General features: G+C 39.7%; 1 protein-coding gene across 3 annotated transcripts in view; it reads right to left on the bottom strand.

Annotated features, from left to right (window-relative positions):
• LOC131064909 (uncharacterized) overlaps positions 1–20,748 on the bottom strand; it is an 86,429-nt gene that overhangs the window by 43,133 nt on the left and 22,548 nt on the right. For 2 of the 3 annotated variants that reach the window (XM_057999235.2, XM_059218098.1), the window contains exon 2: positions 15,866–16,031. The exons of the other annotated variant lie outside the window; for it this stretch is intronic. In XM_057999235.2, the coding sequence (XP_057855218.1) occupies positions 15,866–15,950 (85 nt within the window). In that variant the 5' untranslated portion in view covers positions 15,951–16,031. The remainder of the gene's footprint in view (positions 1–15,865; positions 16,032–20,748) is intronic. 3 annotated transcript variants of the gene reach the window in all.

Raw genomic sequence — 20,748 nt, 5'->3', positions numbered from 1 at the left:
GAAGTATCATGCTTTCTTCAAATTTGGTTTTCCATTGATCCTTATGTGCTAATGTATCCCTTTTATCTAATCTGTTTTGTGTCTCTCATCTCGTCTCATAATCCGCGTCCGGTTGTGCAGAATAGATGCCTAAATCTGCGGTAGAGCCCTCAAAGACACCTAGTGCAGCCGAAACGTCCCGAGCTTCTAAATCAAACATCCCTCGCAAAGGCGAGAAGATGAAATACCAATATCAGGGAGGAGGACCAAGGGTGTCGAAGGTCCAAAGCATATGGGAAAACGTAGGCGATACTGACTTGGGCCACATTGACATTCAGGACTTCAGAGACAGGGTACTCTCCCCTAACGCCTATGGCAGGCCTAGGCGGATGATGGAAAGTGGTATCCCCCAGGCAGCAGGATTTCCTCCATCAGTGCAGAATTATGAGCCGATAGTTGAGGTTGCCCGTCATTATCAACCAAACACCAGATTAGTGGTTCTTGAGAATATGGTCCTAGCTGACTTCACTCCTGAGCCCATTGGCGACACATTCGACATCTCCTTCCCAGATAACCCCATAGCGACAACCATAGATGAAGCGCAAGTGGCATATGATATGAACCCTGCTAAATACAGGACATTGATAAACGAGGAATGGTATAAGGAGAGAAGGCCTCCAAGTATTAGAATTGGGAAAAAGACCCCTAGAAGTGACTTTCACAATGAGCATGGAGATATGGTCACCTTGCTCAACCGGGTTATGGGACTCCCTCAGTCTAACCTTTTTGAGGAGTGGATGTTTTATTTTACAGAGCAGGTCTTCGCTGGGAAATCCAAGTTCGACTAGGCCCAGATCATCAGCGACAATATCCATACCCAATTGGTCGAACTCGAAGAGAAAAAGTACTTTACCATGACCTCTTATCTAGTCTATATGTTCGCCCACCACTGCCAGGGTTGATCAAGAAAGGTGAAATCGAGAACGGGCCCAATCAAGTAAAGGTGTACGATTGCTATCCTCAGTTACATTATCATGACATAGCTCAGAGGCAAAAGAACAACCCTGCTTATACTATTGCTCAGTATGAACGTGTCAATGACGCCTTCACAATGCGCCTAGTCAGGCTGATGCAAGGGGGATTACACATAAGGCTCTCAGAGCAAGCTACCATTTTGGTACAAAGGTACGGCGCCTGGTTTATTCAGTTCCCAAGGTTCTCCTATATCCGAATAGCTGGCTTTGAAGGCACTCCTTTCTGACTTCCACGCTATCCAACTGACAAAATAATTCAACTGGAAGTTGCAAGGCAAGCACGTCCGGCAAGCAGTTTACTCAGAGACAAGAAGCAGTCTGGATTCACCTTCCCTATGGTGGTGGGTAACCTTGATGTACATTTAAAGAATGCAACTCATACCGATGAATCACTTGCTGAGTTAGCCTCTTATGGCCTACAGGAACATTTCCCAAGGAAATGTTTTGATCATGACAATTTGGTGAAGAGAGCCTACGGCAGAAGCTACAAAGCAAAGGAATCAATTGAAGATTATTGGAAGAATTGTTCTGATGACTATGAGGTCCGACGGCACGAATATTCAAGGTTAAGTGTGCAGCAAATGCGACTTTATGAATACCGTCGGGTCCCGGATCAGGTAACAGATTCTAGAAATTGCTTACAAGTTCGAGAGTTTGAGGCAATAAGACATCTCTTGCCAGGCATCGATTGGTCACAAGATCCAATCACTGATTTTGAGGCAATTATGGCAACCCCGAGAAGGTACACCGATCATTGGCTACACCAACAGATTGAGCGGCTAACTCATGAAGGAGACCAATTCACCTACCATATGATGGGTAGTCTTGATCGGTCCTCTGCAGACGAGGGAACCTCAACTGCACCAAAGGAAGAGGTTGAGAGGCCCGAGAAAAGGAAGAAAGCCAAAGCCAGCAGAGGGACTCGGACGTCTAAAAGGACCAGAAGGGAGAAGATCCCTATTAGGAGACCAGAGGTCACTTCATCATCAAAGGACCCCACTTCTGATGACGATGTGGTTGAACTTGATTATATACCTGCTCCGCCTTCCCAAAGCGATGTTGATGCATTCGAGGCTGATATTCCTCATGCACAAGACAAGCTAAATACAAAGGTGAAGATCATTGACTCTGGCGAACCTGAAAATCAAGTTGAGGAAGGAGAAATTCCGTCCAATCAGGGGGCTGATGTTCATGAACTCACCCAAGGGAGTTGGCACGAATTGAAACTGCACAGTACCAACAAAGATGACACCACCATTGAAGGAGAACAAAGGGCGGATGAGACCCATGAGCCTGATAGAACTGAGGAACAACCATCACATGGGGATACCAGACAGTTGTTCAGTGAGGTAGGGGAGAACTCACCTATAAGCAAAGGACTGGACACTTCCTCTGCTCCTCCTATAACAGATCAATTACAAATATGCAATGAACCAGCTGAGACCTCTAAAGAGCAGAGTAGGAATTGACCATAGCATCCGGGCAGACCATACCTCAAGACTGGTTAGTTGCTCGAGCACAGTGGAAGGCTGCCACCAAGCCACCTATCGACTTGGAGGATATTTTCTCTCGCATAGGGGAAACAAAGTCCAAAGGGAAGAAAAAGCCTAAGACCTACTCCTGAATAACCAAGGATGAGCAGAGGAACCGCACTATCCATATCGCTACCCCGCCTGTCGATAAGCCAGCAGATCAAGTTGTGCTAGTCGATTATAGCATTACAACCGTCCCGATAGGGTGAGCCACCAAAGAACAGGAAAGGGAGGAGTTCAAGGACTCCGTGCAAAACATACTCAGGCAACTTGATGAGATAACTGTTGAGAGAAACATGTACCGAGTTCCTGCTAAGCAGGCCGAGGGGTACGTTGATCACTTGCTGAGACCGTTGCATCATGCCCCCGAATCCCATGTTCCCCCATCAGTATTGACGCAAAGGACTACAACAGAGTTCAAAGGACTACGAGATACCGCCAAGGCTGTCAGAGAATGGATACCGCCAAGGCCGTCAGTTTTTGGAAGTTATAACACTCGGTGTTGATCACAACCATGCTTAAAGAATTATACAAGAATCCTCTTTTTGGCTAAGTATGAAAAAAAGAAAAGATGACATCTTCAAACACTTAGCCATTCGCAGCCCCCCTTTTATTTTCTTCAATTACGAATCAATTCCTAATTTAGGTTTCATTCTCTGATTGCAAATTCTAGGCACTATGAAATTTCAAGTGGATAAAGACTCTCCTCCTGAGTCAAGGATGACTTAGAAGTGGAAAAATGTTAGTGACACCAACCTCGGACACATCAATCTGAAGGAATTTAAGAAGCGGATGTTTGGTCTGGCCAACCTTGTGCCTACCACAACCGCACGAAAGATGATGAAGAGTGGCATCGTGCATGCTACTGGTTTTCTCCCCGCCATGCAATGCACTGAATTAGTAGTTGAATGTGCTAAGCATTACAACCCCACCAATAAAGACATTGTTGCACCTGATGGAAGAGTGCTGGCGAACATCTGTGATGAGGCCATCAGAGAGGCCTTCAGGATCCCAGAGTATCACAACACGGTGTATGTGACAAAGGACGAAGTTGATAGCATGTATCAGGACCACTTGGAGGAGTATGACGCCATCATCAACCATTCCTGGTTGGACAAGCCAAGGAAAGGCGCCTCCAAACTTCAAAAGAAGAGCTTAGTGAGAGCATACTTCAAGGAAGACATTGGAGACATGATCGTTCTGCTGAACAGGATAATGGGAAATCCTCAAGGTGCTCCATTTGAGCCCTGGATGTATTATTTCATTAATGAAATAATGAACGGAGTAAAAATGATAGATTGGGCCCGGATGATAAGTGACAACTTGGATAGTCAGTTGAGGAACCTAGAAGCAAATAGGACCTTCTTCATGAGCTCATAGCTGTTTTATTCCTTGGCCAGAACTTACAGATATAGAGGTCTCACTTGTAGAGGAGAAGTAGGGAACAAAGAGAACCAGTTTGCAGTCTATGAATGCTATCCCCAGCTCCACATGGAGGAAAAGTTTCATTTTAAAAGAGTGAATGACACCTTCCTCATGCACATCACGCGGACGTTACAAGGTGGACTGCACCAAAGACTCTCTCAAGAGTCTATGGATTTCATCAATCGATTCGGGTATTGGTATATCCAATATCCAAAGTTCACTTACCTTAGAATTTAGGGGTTCTCTGGATCTCCCTATAAGCTTCCAACTTACCCTACCAATCGAGTTGTGTTACTTGAGGTTGTGAGGCAATTGGAGGGGTATATGGTGATTCAAAGGGATAAACAGAAGAAGGTAGGAACTTTCTCTCTTACAATTGGTAATGGGCTGGAAACATGTCCATCGTCACAAGCTGTTGCGACTGTTGAGAAGGAGCTCGCTTGGTATCCCTTTTATCAATACAAGGCAAGAAGGAATTTCAATCCATTACACAAAATAAAGAAGGTCGAAGGAATAACATTTGAACACAGAGCTGATCTAGAAGATTATTGGGCTAACGCAGCCGATAGTTTCGAGATCAGGAAGAGATTTTGGTCGAGAATTCTTTTGAGCATGGTAAGAGCAACAGAGGTATTCAAGGTTGCTGACCAAGTAGAGGATAGCCTTGAGCTTCAGCAGTTGGGCTTTGAAAAGATGAAGAATGAACCACTAGCTTTGATAGATTGGGCAAAGGGAGAGAAATCAGATCTAGCAAACCTCATGAGGTCAGTGGTTGAGTATTCTAGGTGGTGGACATCTGAAAGGACAAGGCAATTAAAGTCCAAAGGTGTGGCCTTGACCTATGAATTGATGGGAGTGGATGACTCTTTGTCCTCCAATCCTTGTACCTCTGCAGGTAATGCCCGGAATCCAGAAAGTGTTGGGTCTCGGAAGAGGAAGGAGTTAGTTGGAAGCTCTGTAAAGGTCACGGGAAAGAAGATTGTAGGGGAAAAAAGGGAGTCTAGCAAAGGCCAGTCCATCCTAAGTGCCGTTTCTATCGTACCTGATTAGAATGCAATTGAGGAGCGGGAGATGGACATATGCATGGTTAATGATGAAGTAAAAGTGCCTTCTCCTTCGATTGAGGAAGTAATAAAAGAAGTTGTCCACAATCCGGACAAAGAGCAAATTGAAACACCTGCATCTCCAATAGTCTTCTTGGATGGTATAGCTACTGATCCAGGAAGGACAGATGATGGGTTTGACCAGAATACCGTAGAGCAATCAACTATCCCTAATTGGCTAAGGGAAAGAATAAAGGCTAAGGTCCCCAAGGAGGCTTGTTCTGAAGAAATCACAGCAGCATTTCTGGAGAAGGTGAATGAGCCAGCTATAGCTAAACCACCCAAAGCCCGCCAAAAAGTTTTCTCTGATTCAGAGAGATAGTGCAGGATTCAGGACAGTCCAGATAGCGGTGCCCAAAGAAGGAAAAACTAGGGACAATGTCGCCGCAGATGATTACAAGATCACCACTATAGAGCTGGGTAAGCCCACCCAAGACCAAGAGGTCCACTATTTCGATGACTCTTGTAACGCCCTGAAGGCAAGTTTAGCTCAGGAGAGAGAGAAGAGAAAGAAGATTGAAGAAGAAAATCAGCAATGGAGGAAGTATGTTCTCCATCTTACCAAACCACTTAACCATAAGATCTCGGTTACCCCTCCACAGCCTCTTCAGCACGAATCGATGAAGGATTATGAGGATATGAAGGGCACGTTCACACAGGCCAAGGAGTGGATTTCAGATGCTTCAGCACGTGCTAATATACTGGTGGAAAATTTAGTGTCAGCACATGAGTCAGCCTCTTCGCTGGTCAATTGTATCCAGGACCCAGCTACCAATTGGGAGGACGTGGAGGAAATTCAAGATGAAATACTTCCGCATCTGAAGGTTATCTGAGGCTTGTCGAAGAGAAGTCTAGTGGATGCAGGTGTCATACAGGTCGGAGATAGGTATGACTTCAACACCTGGTATTATGCCTTAGTCACCCGGATTGAAGTTTTGAAGAAATCCGAAACCAAGTGATTTGAGATAGAGGAGAGTGTCAGGGAGATCTTGAGCAAGGTGTTTCATGTAGCATCTGAGATCTGGAAGAAAGAGAGTATAAGGGAGAAGCATTTGCAGGCAGAGAACCTGAGAGCCAAGATTCAGTCAAGCTTCTTCAAGGATTCAGGGATGATTGACAAAGGCGATCTTTCGAAGATTGCAAACTTTCTCTTCATTGATGAAAACTTTCTCGCCCAAGCAGTTGAGTGGGAGAACGTTCTTGCCACATGTACCGATGATGTGGACATCATCGACTTCCAAATTAGCAGTTTGCCAAGTGTCACTATGGAGGAGGTCAAGCTTATTGTGTCCAGGTACATCGAATCTACGAAGGAGGAAAGTGGACGCTCACCTCAGTGAGATTAGCAGTTGTGCCACATGTCGCTTTCTTATTCATGCATACTGATAGTGTTTTGGGAAACCCTACTTAGGGTTCATAGCTTTCAATCTTGGCCCTTGATCACTGTTTGATCTCGGCCGTTCATTTATTTTGAGAAACAATATAAGGCTACCTCCTCTCATTTGGAGAGTGTGAGGTTTTTGATGTATTGTTGCATAAGGTCATTTCCAGATAATATATTGCATGTGCGCTTTCTCTTAAGGCTTTGTAATCCCTATTGTTTGAATGATTTGCATGGTTTCAATTTCCTCCACACTTAATTAAAAAATTAATCTAGATTTGCTTTCATTGTTGTTAATTTGAATGAAGGATTAGATAAGTGTCAATTGATGGTGTACCTCCGCTCATACTTTTGATGAATGGATGATTTCCATTTCACCGTGCAAAGTTAGTCTGAGCCTGTCCCCTGTGCATCCAGACATCGTAATCATAAGCACAATCCATTGAAGATTGCACCGGCTTTGTGTAGTTGTCCCTAGTGTGGCGAAGCAAAGTTTAGTTTCCCGAGAGCACCCAATTGATACCATCTCCAAAGTTCGTAGGATTAGATTAGCTTTCTCAAACCCTATCTTTTTTTTCTCTTTTGTAAAAGTCTAAATCCCGGAAAATCTATAAAAAAAAAAGGGAGCCTAAAATTGTTAAATCCATCTCAGTCCAGCAGTTCAATAGACACTTGTTAACGTAAGTCCCCCTTGAGATTTTCAGCATACACTACCCAAGAAGCTATTTCACTAAAGTCGCTTGTTCGCACAAATAGACCTTGGAATCAGTAGTGATTTTTCAAGAGAGGATAGAATACCTTCGGGTATCCTATTCTAATGTTTGGTAGATGATAAAACAGACACCAAGAAGTTGATGATGCAGGAGATGTGTAGTGATCACAGGGGCATTACTCAATATTTTATTTGGGATCCAGGAGGTGATATTCTTCAGAATGATGAGATTACGCAGTGGAGATTGCTTGGGGTCAAGCAATTTTCAGGAGAGGCAGACTTGTAATGTCCCCAATTTTTAGCCGCTAGGCTAATAGGAGCTATAAGGGGAAATTAATTAAATTAATTTCTTATAAAGTCATTAAAATAAATTATTTATGAAAATGTGACTTTATATTTAATTAATTTAATTATAAGTGACTAAAGTATAAAAAAATAAAATATTAATTATTAGTCACTTAATTAAAAATAAATATTTTGTACCTACCCCCTTCTAGAAGCCTCTCATGATGCGTTATGAAAAAAGATAAATAGAAGAGGGTAAGTGTTGGAAGGCAGACTTGGATTTGAGATTGAAGAATTAAAGGGTGTCTGCAGACTTAGGATCTTTGGGAACAATAACTCCCACCGATCGAATAGCTGAGAGAGTGAAAGATCTCTCGAGGGATTCCCTTTAGAGTGAGGGACACTCAGTCCTTCATATTGAGCATATTAAGTTTGATATCAGAAGTTTTAATTTGCCGCTACAACGCCGTGTTACAGTGTCGTGAACAGTGTCGCGCTACATTGCCATGCTACAGTGATTTGCTACAGTAAATTTATGTCTCAATTTCACCATTTGATGATTGTAGATTGGATGCGAGGCCACAACGATACCTTTTGGAGTATTTATTGGTGAAATGAGTGCCTAGATTATTTATTAGAAGGGGCATATCAGCGACATAGTTGCAGACCTAGGATACCATGCTTTGATTCATATCTTATCACTAGTGCCTCGATTTTGATTGCTGTTGGTTGCAGACTTCATTGGAGACTAGGGCGATATTTTTAAGACCTTTCATTGGAGATTTTGGTGCCTATTTAATTTCTTTGAAGAATCCGAATTATGACAGGTCCACCCTCCATTATAATGCATCGATTTCATCTTTGGGTGCATGTTGATTGATCAATATTGCTTAGGATGATTGGCACTGTCCACTAGATGGAATTGTATCGTTTATAGGAGGATTTTGGATGTATGAAGCAGATTTCATTTGTGTTCTCAGACTTCAGACTTGCAGCAGCAGGGCGGCATCAAACAAGGACAATATTACACATTGGAGTCTACTTCTGGTTGGGCATTGATGGTATCTTCATCTATCCCAGGTTCATTTGCTAATAAAAACCATTGTAATTTTCAGATTGAATGATAAGTTAGGACTGTAAATTTGCCTTCAGACTGTCATTAAAACAGTCCCTATATGTGATTATTTGCTACCTATGTAATGACTTTGAAAGGCTGAATGAGATAAGGAGTGGGGAGTTTGGAATTATATCTACATTTACATTGTCTGAGGATGTGTGCCAAATGTTTGTCAAATTGTCTCATGACTGTAAGTGTATTGTACATTCATCTTTACGCATTGATTTAAGGCCTAGAGAGTCTTTTAAGCATTCAGATAATCATTTATGCATTGGAGTATTAATTCTCTAGATTTGGGGGCCATTTATAGTCATTCTAATAAGGATATATCAGACTGATTTGTAAGACCAGAAGACTGTCCGTAAAGTGTTTGACGATATTCCTTGTGTCTCACAAGCAAATTTTAGACATATAAGACCAAGGGATATTACAGGATTGTAAGCAAGACCCACTGAAAAAGTGGAAGAGCCTGGATTGCCGCCTACACCTGAATTTTGTAATACTGTCCTCCCGCTGCATAAGCGGTATAGTCGATCGTTAATTTCATTCCTAATCCTCCCGCTGGATAAACAATTGAGTGATTGTATTTCTAGTTTCTTAGCTTGTCCTTGGCCGGTTTACCGCCAAGTGATTTTTAGTGTTTTCATTATCCCACTAAATAAACAGAAGGGGCTGACTTGTCACCCAAGCATTGTAATAATTTCTAATGAATTGAAGCTAATGATCCCCTCAACACCGTATGCTCTCACCTTCCCATATTGGGCACTTGGTGATCAGAAAGTGGAAGGGTTGCATTTTTAGTATAGTTGTATTTTCATTTGCTAACCTTAACGGGTTCCTGTTGTGTTGTAACTGGAAATTATCAAAAAAAAATTGTGGGGATATTACACACAAGTAATTCTCCACTTTCTCCAAGGTGTTGAGAAGAACCCTTTTTGACTCAGATACTTTTCCCAACTTCCCACCAGCATTGAAAAGTTTTTTCCACACATTTTCTTCACTCAAAGTTGCCATGATTCACAAACCCTGCAGTAAACAAAAAATCTGGTATACCCAACTAAGATTTCTGATTTGAAACTATCTGCATCAAGTGTTAGTTGCTCAACGGGGTGGCAGGATTTTTAGCTTTGATACCAATGTAAAGTTTCTTGCTAAGATTTTTCCCAAAAATTTATTTTCCCTTTTGCAGTCATATCAGTGAATGTTCTTTTGCACAGTCATGAAATGTAAGAAACTTGCGCTCAGATTTTTTTGCAATGTTTCTAAACTTGTTTAAATGCACTAATTTTCCTGAATGTAACTACAAACATGCATTCTGCTGGCTCATAGTTAGCTTGATTATGGGAAAGAAAAATATTTGTTTGCAGGTTTGCTATATTGTCGTTTATAATAGGAATTCAACGAAATAGGATGCATAACTCAAATGTGCATACAATGAGACCATTCATTTTGGCAACATAATTGACTTATATATATAGACTGAAATTAAAATTCACAGCACATTTCTTAAAGTAAATTGCAATTAATGCACGGAACATAAAATGAATATTAATTCAGATTTCTAACATTTTGACAGACAAGCCTTAGGATGGCAAACTTCTTTCAGAAGTGGCAGCAGATAACAATGTTTGGTGTTTGCTTCTTTTTCTACACAGAATTTACAAGGTCGGAAATTGGTATTTGCCACATCCTATGCTCTTGCCTGCTGCGAAGATATGCACCCAGATTTGTTTATTATTCACCCAGCAAAGATAAAATGGCTGCTACCCTAGCCACACCCTTATATATCTACTCAGTCGACCCTTTCTGCAAAGATTAATGACTATTTTTATCAATGAAAGCCTGAATTTGGTCACACAGACCCACGACCTGCCAAAAAGGTATCAATCGACCCTTTCGTAAGTGATTCTTGCTGTCCAAAACGTCCAGATGTCTGCTGCACATGTGCGCCCTGCTGAAGACAATGCAAGTAACATGAATAAACCCTATTCACCCATTAAATGGCTCAATCCTTGGTCACCCAACTTGCTACTTCATTGAACACCCAGCTCCAATGACTTCCATGCCCAGTGAACAATATCCTCGACGGTTTCTTTGTACCATTCAACACATCATGAATAAGGATAAATCGGTCAGAGACTTTATCCAGCTAATAGACTTCTCACACCAAAACAGGAGAGTTGCAGCTAATATAGTTCTCACCCCATTTATATTGTTGCCAAGCTTCAGATAAATTCCCAAATAAAATAAATCTTGGACGCCATGGCTCACACCAATAATGACATTACTTTCCAAATTCTTTTATTCCATTAAAATATAATATCCATGATTTAATCAATCCTCAGAATAAGTTCTTTTATTCCATTAAAATATAATATCCATGATTTAATCAATCCTCAGAATAAGTTCCCCCACAATACTTTATGCATTTCACCAAGGCAACAATATTTACCTTTCAAACCTTGATTCTCAAAATTAAAAAATTACATCAGAAATTGTCTTATAGAAGACTTCACAAATTTCAATCAATGAAGCCCAATGGTGAATTCTAAAGTGAATCCACCTAAAGGATGGAGTTGGATTTTCATAATCCACCAAAGACCTGAGGGTTTTCATCCTAGGGCACATTGAACCTATAAACACAAGATCTCCAAGAAACTCTTAATAACATAACAAGTGAAGGATATCCAAAATGGCTTGCATTTGCATCCTTTTAAAGCTCCAGTAAAATTCTCTAGAAGAATCTGATTTAACCTCCTTTGAAGCTTTTAGAAGAATCACTTTAAAATTTATTTTATTTTAAACTTGAATCACGTAATTAAATCAATTGAAATAAAGTTATCCTTAAGATTTTATTTGTTGGGACAGCTTTAGAATAAATAGTTTAGTTTAAATCATTCCCTTATGTTCTCCCACCTTAGCCTACAGGAATAAAAATAGGCTAGAGGACTCCACTAGATGATCACTTGGAACTCTTTGGTGTAGATCCTTACAAGGGGTCTCTACAGATCCTAGAGCCCTCGGGTTGATCATCTCCTTCAAGCCTATCCAAGATACCAATGGCTTTAAATGGCCCTTGGATACCACTACTTCACAAATAGATGTGGATAAACCTATGAGACAACATTTCTCATAACTTATGTCTCAATATGGTTTCACTCAGCAACATGGATTTGCTTCTGCCATAAGCACAATTTGGCTCTTTCTTGGCAACATAGATCTACTCATCTTCACTCACCACCCAACCACAAAGATGGTATCATTCTAGATGGAGTACCTTGCTTCCTCTTAGAACCAACAACCCCCCCGCACTCCCACTCTCCTAGCCTAAGGCACTCACCAATAAACACTATCATATTTTGTCTCAATCCTTTCATAGTGATCGTCAACAACACTAATGACTCCATTTCAGGCCTAGACTATGATACTCAATGAGACTTTTCTCTCTCTCCAATCCTCCTTGGCATTTATTCTTTAGGGTGCTTGTTCCTCATAATTGGGAATTTGTATTGGTTTCTTAAACACTTGTGTTGGTGGTGTGCAACTATATTTATTTTATATTCCTTTATTTATGATTTTTGGTTCTTCTCCTTTGTGGGCCTCTCTAGGATTCCCTCAGGTCCCAAAAGTTTCTATTATGAACTAGTCTATATAATTATATATTCTATTATAAATTAGTGAATTCTTGAGTCTCAATATATATTCACAACCATAAAAAAAGAGGATAGCAATGAAAACACAAGGGAGTGTATGTATGTTGTTGTCCTCATTTTTGTTTTCAAAAATGAAGGACCATTACATGAAATTTTTGTGAAAAAATGAAAAATTTTACTTTGTGGCACACTTCCCGAGGCAAAATTTCGACTAATCCTTGGACTGGCTTAATCCTCAGTCCATCTTCGAACTACGTTTCGAATTTCGTCGAATTTTCGGTTCGTTTGCTATGTCTTTCCTTCAATCGGGTTTTAAAATCCCGACTGCAAGTGGAAAATTTTCTTCAAACTGCAAGTTTTAATGATATTCATTGTTTTGGTCTTTGTAGGGGGAATTTTTTGGCTTATTACATGTGCACTTTTATTCAAGGATGAATACTTGTAATTTGTTTTAAATTTCCCTTTTATTGTTTTTATTATTTTTAATGTTTTGGTCTTGTTTAGTTAAAATAGGGATTTTTTGGCTAAATTACAAGTAAACTTGCAGTTGGGTCCAAAAACCCATACTTTAATGGTTTTTACATGTAATAGGGATTTTAAATCTCCATTACATATGTGCAAGCAAGTATAACTTGTTGTAGGGATTTTATTTCCCTTTTACAAGTATTTAAAACTTGCATTTCTCTCCAAAAGACCCGATTTTGCCTTGCAAGTGCATTTTTGACAATTTTAAACTTGCAGTTTGGTCTAAAAAACCCGATTTTGCTCATAAAGTGCATTTTTGACATTTTAAACTTGCTATTTGGCCAAAAAATGCCGATTTTGCCCAACATGTTGAAAAAGTGAAATTTTAAACTTGTTATATCTTCTAAAAAACCCGATTTTCATTGTTTCATGCATTTTAAACTTGCTATTTGTTCCAAAAAACCCGAATTGCAAGGAAAAAAACGTTTTTTTTGAGGATTTTTAGCAAATTTTTGTGGAGATTTTTTGGGAGATAGAAGGCATTTTGGATTCCTTCCTATTTCCATGCATTTTCAAACACCTTTCATGCCACATGGAAGTTAAGTTTGCTGTTTTTTTGGTTTATAACAGCAAACACGTTTTTACCAAAAACCACATTTTTTTGCCATTTGGAATGCCACGAATCAGCAATGTTATGAATCATTTTGGCTTGGTATGCTAAAGCGTTGAGGTTAGAAAGAGTTTTGGCCATTTTCCATGCTATTTCTCATGCATTTGCTGCCACGTTTTTCAGTTTTGGGCATTTTTTCAAAAACGTGGCTAGGGTTTTGGAATGCGGTTAATTTCTTTTTAAGAGTTTTTCTTTCTTCTTCCAAAGATTAATCATCTTGTTGAAGAAGCATTTTCAGATTGGAGCAAGGTAAGATTTCTTTTCTTCTTGTTTCATTTTTCTTGTTTTCAAATATGTTGGTTCTTCCCCAAAAAATCGGTTTTGTGAAAGAGATTTTTCCCTTTGTAAAGCAATTTTAGAATTGCATTGTTCTTCCCCATTTTCCCTCTTTACTTGTATTCGGGATTTTGAATCCCGATTACAAGTTGGATGAAAATCATTGTTCTTCCCTTACGGATAAAAGATTTAACCATCTTTTGTTGAAAGTTCTTCCCATTTTCTTGAAGATGATCTTCCCAAAATCTTTTCATATTCATTTCCATCATCCGTACATACCATTTCATCCACTCATTTCACACCTTCATTCATTTTCCCCATTTAAAGTCTACCTGCTGTCAGCCATCCAGAACCCGAAATTGGTCCAAAATGCACTCAAAAAACACTTGAAAATGAGTTTTAAAGGTCCAATTACAAGTGCAAACTTGTAGTTACCCATTACACATATGAAGTTGCATGTTTGTTCCCCGCAATTGCAAGTTAATGCTCTTGTTTTCCCCACACATGTAATGCAACTTCCAAAACCCGAAATTCACTTGTGAGCCCATTTTTGCATCAATTTATCTCTTCCCTTGTCAGTCCGGTTTGCACACACGATCTACCAAATAAATGGATTAAGGCATGGGCCTTATTTTGCAAGAAGATTTCAAGACTGAAGGATGATACAAAGAAGAGATACAATAAGAATTCATGGTTGAGAACATAGAATGCTTTCAAGACAAAGATGGTCATGACATAAAAAGAGGAAGGCCGCCCTTTCCCTCTTGAAAAACCAGTACTACCCCAAGTAAGAAGATAAGGATGCAAGTTCTCGTTCCGATTCAAGATGTCTTTACCAATCCAGAATACTTCAACTTCTAGCATCCAGAAGCGACATGAAGATCATCACAGACAAAGGATGATGCAGTTAGAGTCGTGTCTTTAGACACATGGAATAGTTTTAGTTATGCATTTGTAATTTCATTTTGACAAGTTACATGTAAAAGTATTTTTTGTAAAAAGCAAGTTACACATTACTTGCACTTTTGTAATTACATGTAAGACAACTACAAGTTGTGTCCGATTAGGATTGTAGTTGGAATAAGTCTTAGTTAGTTAATGAAGTCTTAGTTAGTTATTCAATAAGTCTTGGTGGTTGAGAGAATCTCTCAAGTTAGTTAGGATCCTCCCACCTTTTTCTCAAGGCTCCTCTTCTATAAATACTGGAGGGGTCTATTGTAATATTTATCTTTTGGAAAGCAAGCAAAAACTCTGTCAAATTTATAGCAAGAAGTCTTTGAGCTTATGTATGTGAATTGAAAGTTTTTGAAGAAAAATAAAGAAGGATTACTCAAGTTCTGAGTCTTTGAGCTACATGTTTGAGTTTGAATCTTTTTATTTCTTCTATGCAAAGTGTTTCTAAAGGAGCTTAGTCCAATCTGATTTGAAGTCTTTGAGCTGCAAGTAGAGAAGATTAATTAAAATAGGAAAATCTCCAAAAGGAGCAGCAAATCTTTGAGCTTGCGTCTATTCTTGAGGAAAAATTATTGTTTGATAAGAAATAGCAGCAAGTCTTTGAGCTTGCATTAGTTCTTGTCTTTGTGTTGAAAGAATAGATTATTCCAGTCTTTGAGCTGTTATCTTTTATTCGTTGTAAAATTTGGTATAGCAAAGGGTAGATAGGACTTCCAATAGTCAAGTCTTTGAGCTTGATATTGTTGTCCCGTCCCGAAGGAAGTGACGAGAGTCTTTGAGCTTTCACGAAACTTCATTTCTTTTCTCTCATTTTACTTGAAAGTGGTTACTGTTGTTCATATTCAATCGCTATCATTTTCTGTGAAGAGAAAAGGATATTGTCTTTCTTGAAGAAAGAAGGAAGACTGTTGTCCCATCCTGTTTTTATTTCAGTTTTAGTTAGATAGGGGGAGCCTTCCCTTAATTAGGAGAGTTTCATACTCACACACTGTGGTTGAAGCCACAATTTTGTTTGCTTTCATGAGTGTACAAAATTTTCAACCAACATATGTATATATACATATATATGTACATACATACATATATATATACATGTACGTATATGTACGTATATATATACATATATGTATAGAAAATAGACACACGACCTAAAAAATAAAAGAGGATAAAAATATAAATACAATTGGTTTCACATGTGTGTGTGTGTACACGCATAAAAATTCAAAATGAAATCTTACAACAAAAACTTAACCACATGCATCAAATGGAATGCTAGTACCTGCATGTACCTCTGTCTTGGTTTCATCCACCCTTGAAGACATCTCTATAGGTTGCTCACTCATAGGATCTTGATTGCTTGCCATTAGTTTTAAATCCTTGCCTGCTATTGTGGTTCTGACTACCAGATCAGTCCACTCGAGCTTAAATTACATGTAAAATGTTTCCTGCAAATAGTTTTATGGTAAAGGTTAAGTCTCAATATCACTCAACATTTTCAAAATGTAATCTTGCTTTATGGCTAAAAATTTGTCTTGTGTTAACTTTCTACTGCAAAATTTGAAGCAATAGAAAGGTAATGTCATATGTGATTATGAATCCATGATCAAGCAATTTGAATGATATAACAAAAAATGACGGAAAGAAATTAAAACAGGAATAAGCAAATTGACAATATGAAAACTGTTCTAAAACCTAACCAGCTTTGAATACAAAGTCAAATGCTTGACCAAATCCATATACTATTTTGTGCAAAACCTAATAAGCACACAGCCTATGATGGCCTGTCTTTGTTATTACAAATAAAAATTACTAATGATATAAAACATTGTAATATACTAATAGTCTAATATAGCAAAAAAATAGTTTAATGACCAAATACAAAAATTGTTGTGCCAAAGACTAACCTTTGGTTTTTTTCAAAAAATTGCAACTGCCATTGCCAAATTTCATTAAAAAATGTTACATCATTGCAAAGTAAACCTCATTAAGAGAATGTAAATTTAATGCCAACTAGTTTACCAATGATAAGAATCCCACTAGACCTTAGCCTTACAGAAAAAGAAGAAATCAACTGTAATACACCTAGAAATATGTGTTGAACGTTAGAATACATAAATAAAGCCTTAGTGGCTAGTAGCATAAAAATGGAGAAATTTGACTTACAAAACAATCCATTCCAACTTGTTGTGACCTTTTTTCACACATCACCCCATTGAAGATGGGGACCCTCTCCTTTCCTGCTTTCTAGGGTTTTTGTTAGTGCCCGTGGCCTTCCGCTTCAGTTATGCTCGGTTCTGTCAAGTTTTGAACGATTTGATTCCTAGGGATTGGGAGTCAGTTTTAGCAAGCCAAGTGATAACAGAATCTAGACACCATCAAAATGCCTAGAATGGCCAAAGGACGAAGAACGCAATTGATTTGAACAAATTTGAACAACTTTCTATTTTTAGAAAGTTTTCTTTTTTTGCTTTTTCCTATTTTTTAAGAAGTTTCGTTTTTGGCATTTTTAGCCCGATCCTCGGTATGGCTATTTTTAGAAAGTTTTCCCTATTTTTTAGGGATGTCTGCTTGTTGCTTTTTCAAAGTGAGGACCTAGGGTTTACACTAGTACCATCGACCTGCACCGATCGCGATTAAAAAAATTTCAAGTTTTGACCCAAAAAGCTAAGTTGCTACATTTTAGGGGTCATGACGCTTCAGATGGGTTGCCTGAGTATGGATTTCAAATTTCATGTTAATCTGGTTAAAATTGAAGAAATTGTGAAATTTTCAAGTTTTCCAAATATTTTCTAAGTCTAGGTAATGGTGTTTAATGTCATGGCAGGAACTCCAAAAGTCCGCCCTCCAAAGGATCAAGCTCTACAGAACTCCACCCTATGGATGATGGAGAAGGTCATGTTCTTCAAAAAGTTCGCCCTACTTTTGATTGCAAAGTGGCATAGAGGAGAAAGTTCGCCCTATGATGTCTTCCAAAGCCCATGGTTCCTCCAAAGTCCACCCTAAAATTGAACTCCAAGAAGTCTACCCAAGGTGATAAATCATGAACTCTACAAACTCCGCCCTATGGAGAAAGTTGAAAAAGTCCGCCATGTGGGAGAGATGAAAAGTCCGCCCAAGATGGTGAGTGGAGATGCCTAACTCTCCAAAGTCCGCCCTCAAGGTGCATGAACCATCAATAAATCCAACCCCTCCAAAGTCCGCCCTACCTTGTCTTGACTCAACTCAAACTCCGCCCTCCAAGTTGCTTAGGAAGCCAAAATGTTCGCCCTATTCATGGTTGAGTTCCAAGTCTTCAAGAAAGTTTGCCCAAGCATGATGATGGAGGTGCCAAGAGTTGTGACATAGACCCTTCAAAGTCCGCCCTATGCTAGGTGTGGTGCTTTGTCTTGTTCCACTTATCTCCCAAAGTCCGCCCTATGCTAGGTGTGGTGCTTTGTCTTGTTCGTGTGGTGCTTTGTCTTGTTCCACTTATCTCCCAAAGTCCGCCTTGTAAAGTGAAGAAAAGTTTATAAGTGTTTTGCCTTGAGCTCTTGAAAGTCCGCCTTAAGATGAATAGAATAGTTCCTTGCCTTGTGTCATGAAGCCTACAAACTCCGCCTTAGGATGAACATATGCAATTTAAGGAGTGGCTTAAAGTCCGCAATTTAAGGATCTTTTACATGAGCTCATACTTGTTCTATTCCCTTGCTAGAACCTATAGATACAGTTGCCTCACCTGCAGAGGGGAGGTGGGAAGCAAGGAGAATCAGTTTCTTGTCTACGATTGTTACCCCCAGCTGCACATGGAAGAAAAGTTGCATTTCAAGAGGGTAAATGATACATTTTTATGCATATCACACGAACACTGCAAGGTGGATTACATCAGAGACTCTCTCAAGAGTCAATCGACTTCATAAGCAAATTCGGGTATTGGTATATTCGATACACGAGATTCACCTATATCAGAATTCAAGGATTTTCCGGATCTCCCTATAAGCTCCCAATCTACCCTACCAACCGAGTTGTGCTGCTAGAAGTTGTAAGGCAACTAGAGAGCTATATGACAGTTCAGAGAGAGAAGCAAAAGAAAGCAAGAACATCCTCTCTCACTATTGGAAATGGACTAGAGACGTGCCCATCATCACAAGTTGTTGCTACTGCAGAGAAAGAGCTGGCTTGGTACCCCTTCTACCAATACAAGGCAAGAGGGAACTTTGATCCATTCCATAAAATGAAAAAGGTAGAAGGAATGGTATTTGAACACAGAACTGATTTGGAAGATTATTGGGCTAATGCAGTCGATCGTTTCGAAATCAGAATAAGATTTTGGTCAAGGATTCCCCTAAGTATGGTGAGAGCAACAGAAGTATTCAGAGTTGCTGATCAAATAGAAAATAGTCTTGAGCTTCAGCAGTCGAGCTTCGAGAAGATAAGAAATGAGCCACTAGCCTTGATTGATTGGTCAGACGGGGAAAAGTCAAATTTGGTAGACCTTATGAGATCAAAGGTCAAATACTCCAAGTGGTGGACACCTGAGAAGACAAAGCAACTGAAGTCCAAAGGTGTTGCCCTGACTTATGATTTGATGGGAATGGATGACTCTATGTCTTCCAACCCTGGTATCTCTACAGGCAATGCTCGGAATCCAGAAAGTGTTGGGTCCCGGAAAAGAAAAGAACTTGTTGGAAGTTCTGGAAAGGCCAAGGGAAAGAAAATTGTTGGGGAGAGACGTGAATCAAACGAAGGTCATTCCGTTTTGAGTGTCGCATCTGTTGTGCCTGACCAGAATACAGTTGAAGAACAGGAGATGGACACAGATATAGGGGATAATAAAGTAAGAGTGCCTTCTCCTTCAATTGAAGAAATAATCAAAGAGGCTGTCCAAAACTCAGACAAGGAACAAGTTCTTACTAGAGCCACAGAGGTTGAAGAGCTTGAGCCTCCAGTAGTTTTTCTTGATGGTATAGTTACTGGACCAGGAGAGACAAATGGTGGATTTGATCAAGATACTATGGAGCACTCAACCATTCCTGATTGGTTGAGAGAAAGGATAAGGGCTAAGGTTCCTAATGAGACCCACTCTGAAGAGAATACAGCAGCATTTTTGGCGAAGGTGAAAGAACTAGTCGTGATTAAACCACCTAAGCCAGCTAGAAAATTCTCTTTAATTCAGAGGGATAGTGCAGGGTTCAGAACGGTTCAGATAGCTATGTCGAAAGAAGGTAAAACTCGAGACAATGTTGCCCCGGAAGATTATAAGATTACTACAGTAGAGTTGGGTAAGCTACTCATGACCAAGAAGTCCAATACTTTGACGACTCTTGCAACACCCTCAAGGCAAGACTAGCCAAGGAGAAGGAAAAAAGAATGAAGGTCAAGGAAGAGAATCAGCAATGGAGGAAATATGTTCTCCATCTAACTAAGCCACTTAATCATGAGATACCAGTCACCCCTCTGTAGCCTCTTTCGCAAGAGTCGATGAAAGATTATGAGGACATGAGGGGCACGTTCACACAAGTTAAGGAATGGATCTTAGATGCTTCGGCACGTGCCGACATACTTGTGGAAAATTTGCTATCAGCACATGAGTCGGCTTCTTCATTGGTCAGCAAAATTCAGGACTTAAATGCAAACTGGGAAGATGTTGAAGAAATCCAAGATGAAATACTTCCACAATTGAGGATTATCCGAGGTCTGTCAAAGCGAAACTTGGTAGATGCAGGTGTCATCCAGACTGGGGATAAGTATGATTTTAACACTTGGTATTATGCTTTGGTCACCAATATTGAAGTCCTAAAGAAATCTGAAGCTAAGTGTTTTGAGGTTAAGGAAAATGTCAGGGAGATTTTCAGTAAAGTGTTTCGTGTGGCATCAGAAACTTGGCAGAAAGAAGATATACGAGAAAAACACTTGCAGGCAAAGAACCTGAGAACCAAAGTTCAGTCGACCTTTTTCAAAGTCTCGAGGATGATTGATAAGGGCGATCTCTCAAGGATCGCGAGTTTTCTCCTCATTGACGAAAACTTTCTTGTCCAGGCAGTTGAGTGGGGAGGCATCCTCACCAAGTGTACTGAAGATGTTCTCCTCATTGACGAAAACTTTCTTGTCCAGGCAGTTGAGAGGGAAGGCATCCTTGCCACGTGTACTAATGATGTGGACATCGTCGTCTTCCAGATTAGTAAC

The sequence above is a fragment of the Cryptomeria japonica genome, chromosome 3 (assembly GCF_030272615.1).
Source record: "Cryptomeria japonica chromosome 3, Sugi_1.0, whole genome shotgun sequence".
Classification (NCBI taxonomy): domain Eukaryota; kingdom Viridiplantae; phylum Streptophyta; class Pinopsida; order Cupressales; family Cupressaceae; genus Cryptomeria; species Cryptomeria japonica.
This window is presented reverse-complemented; position numbering and strand designations above follow the sequence as displayed.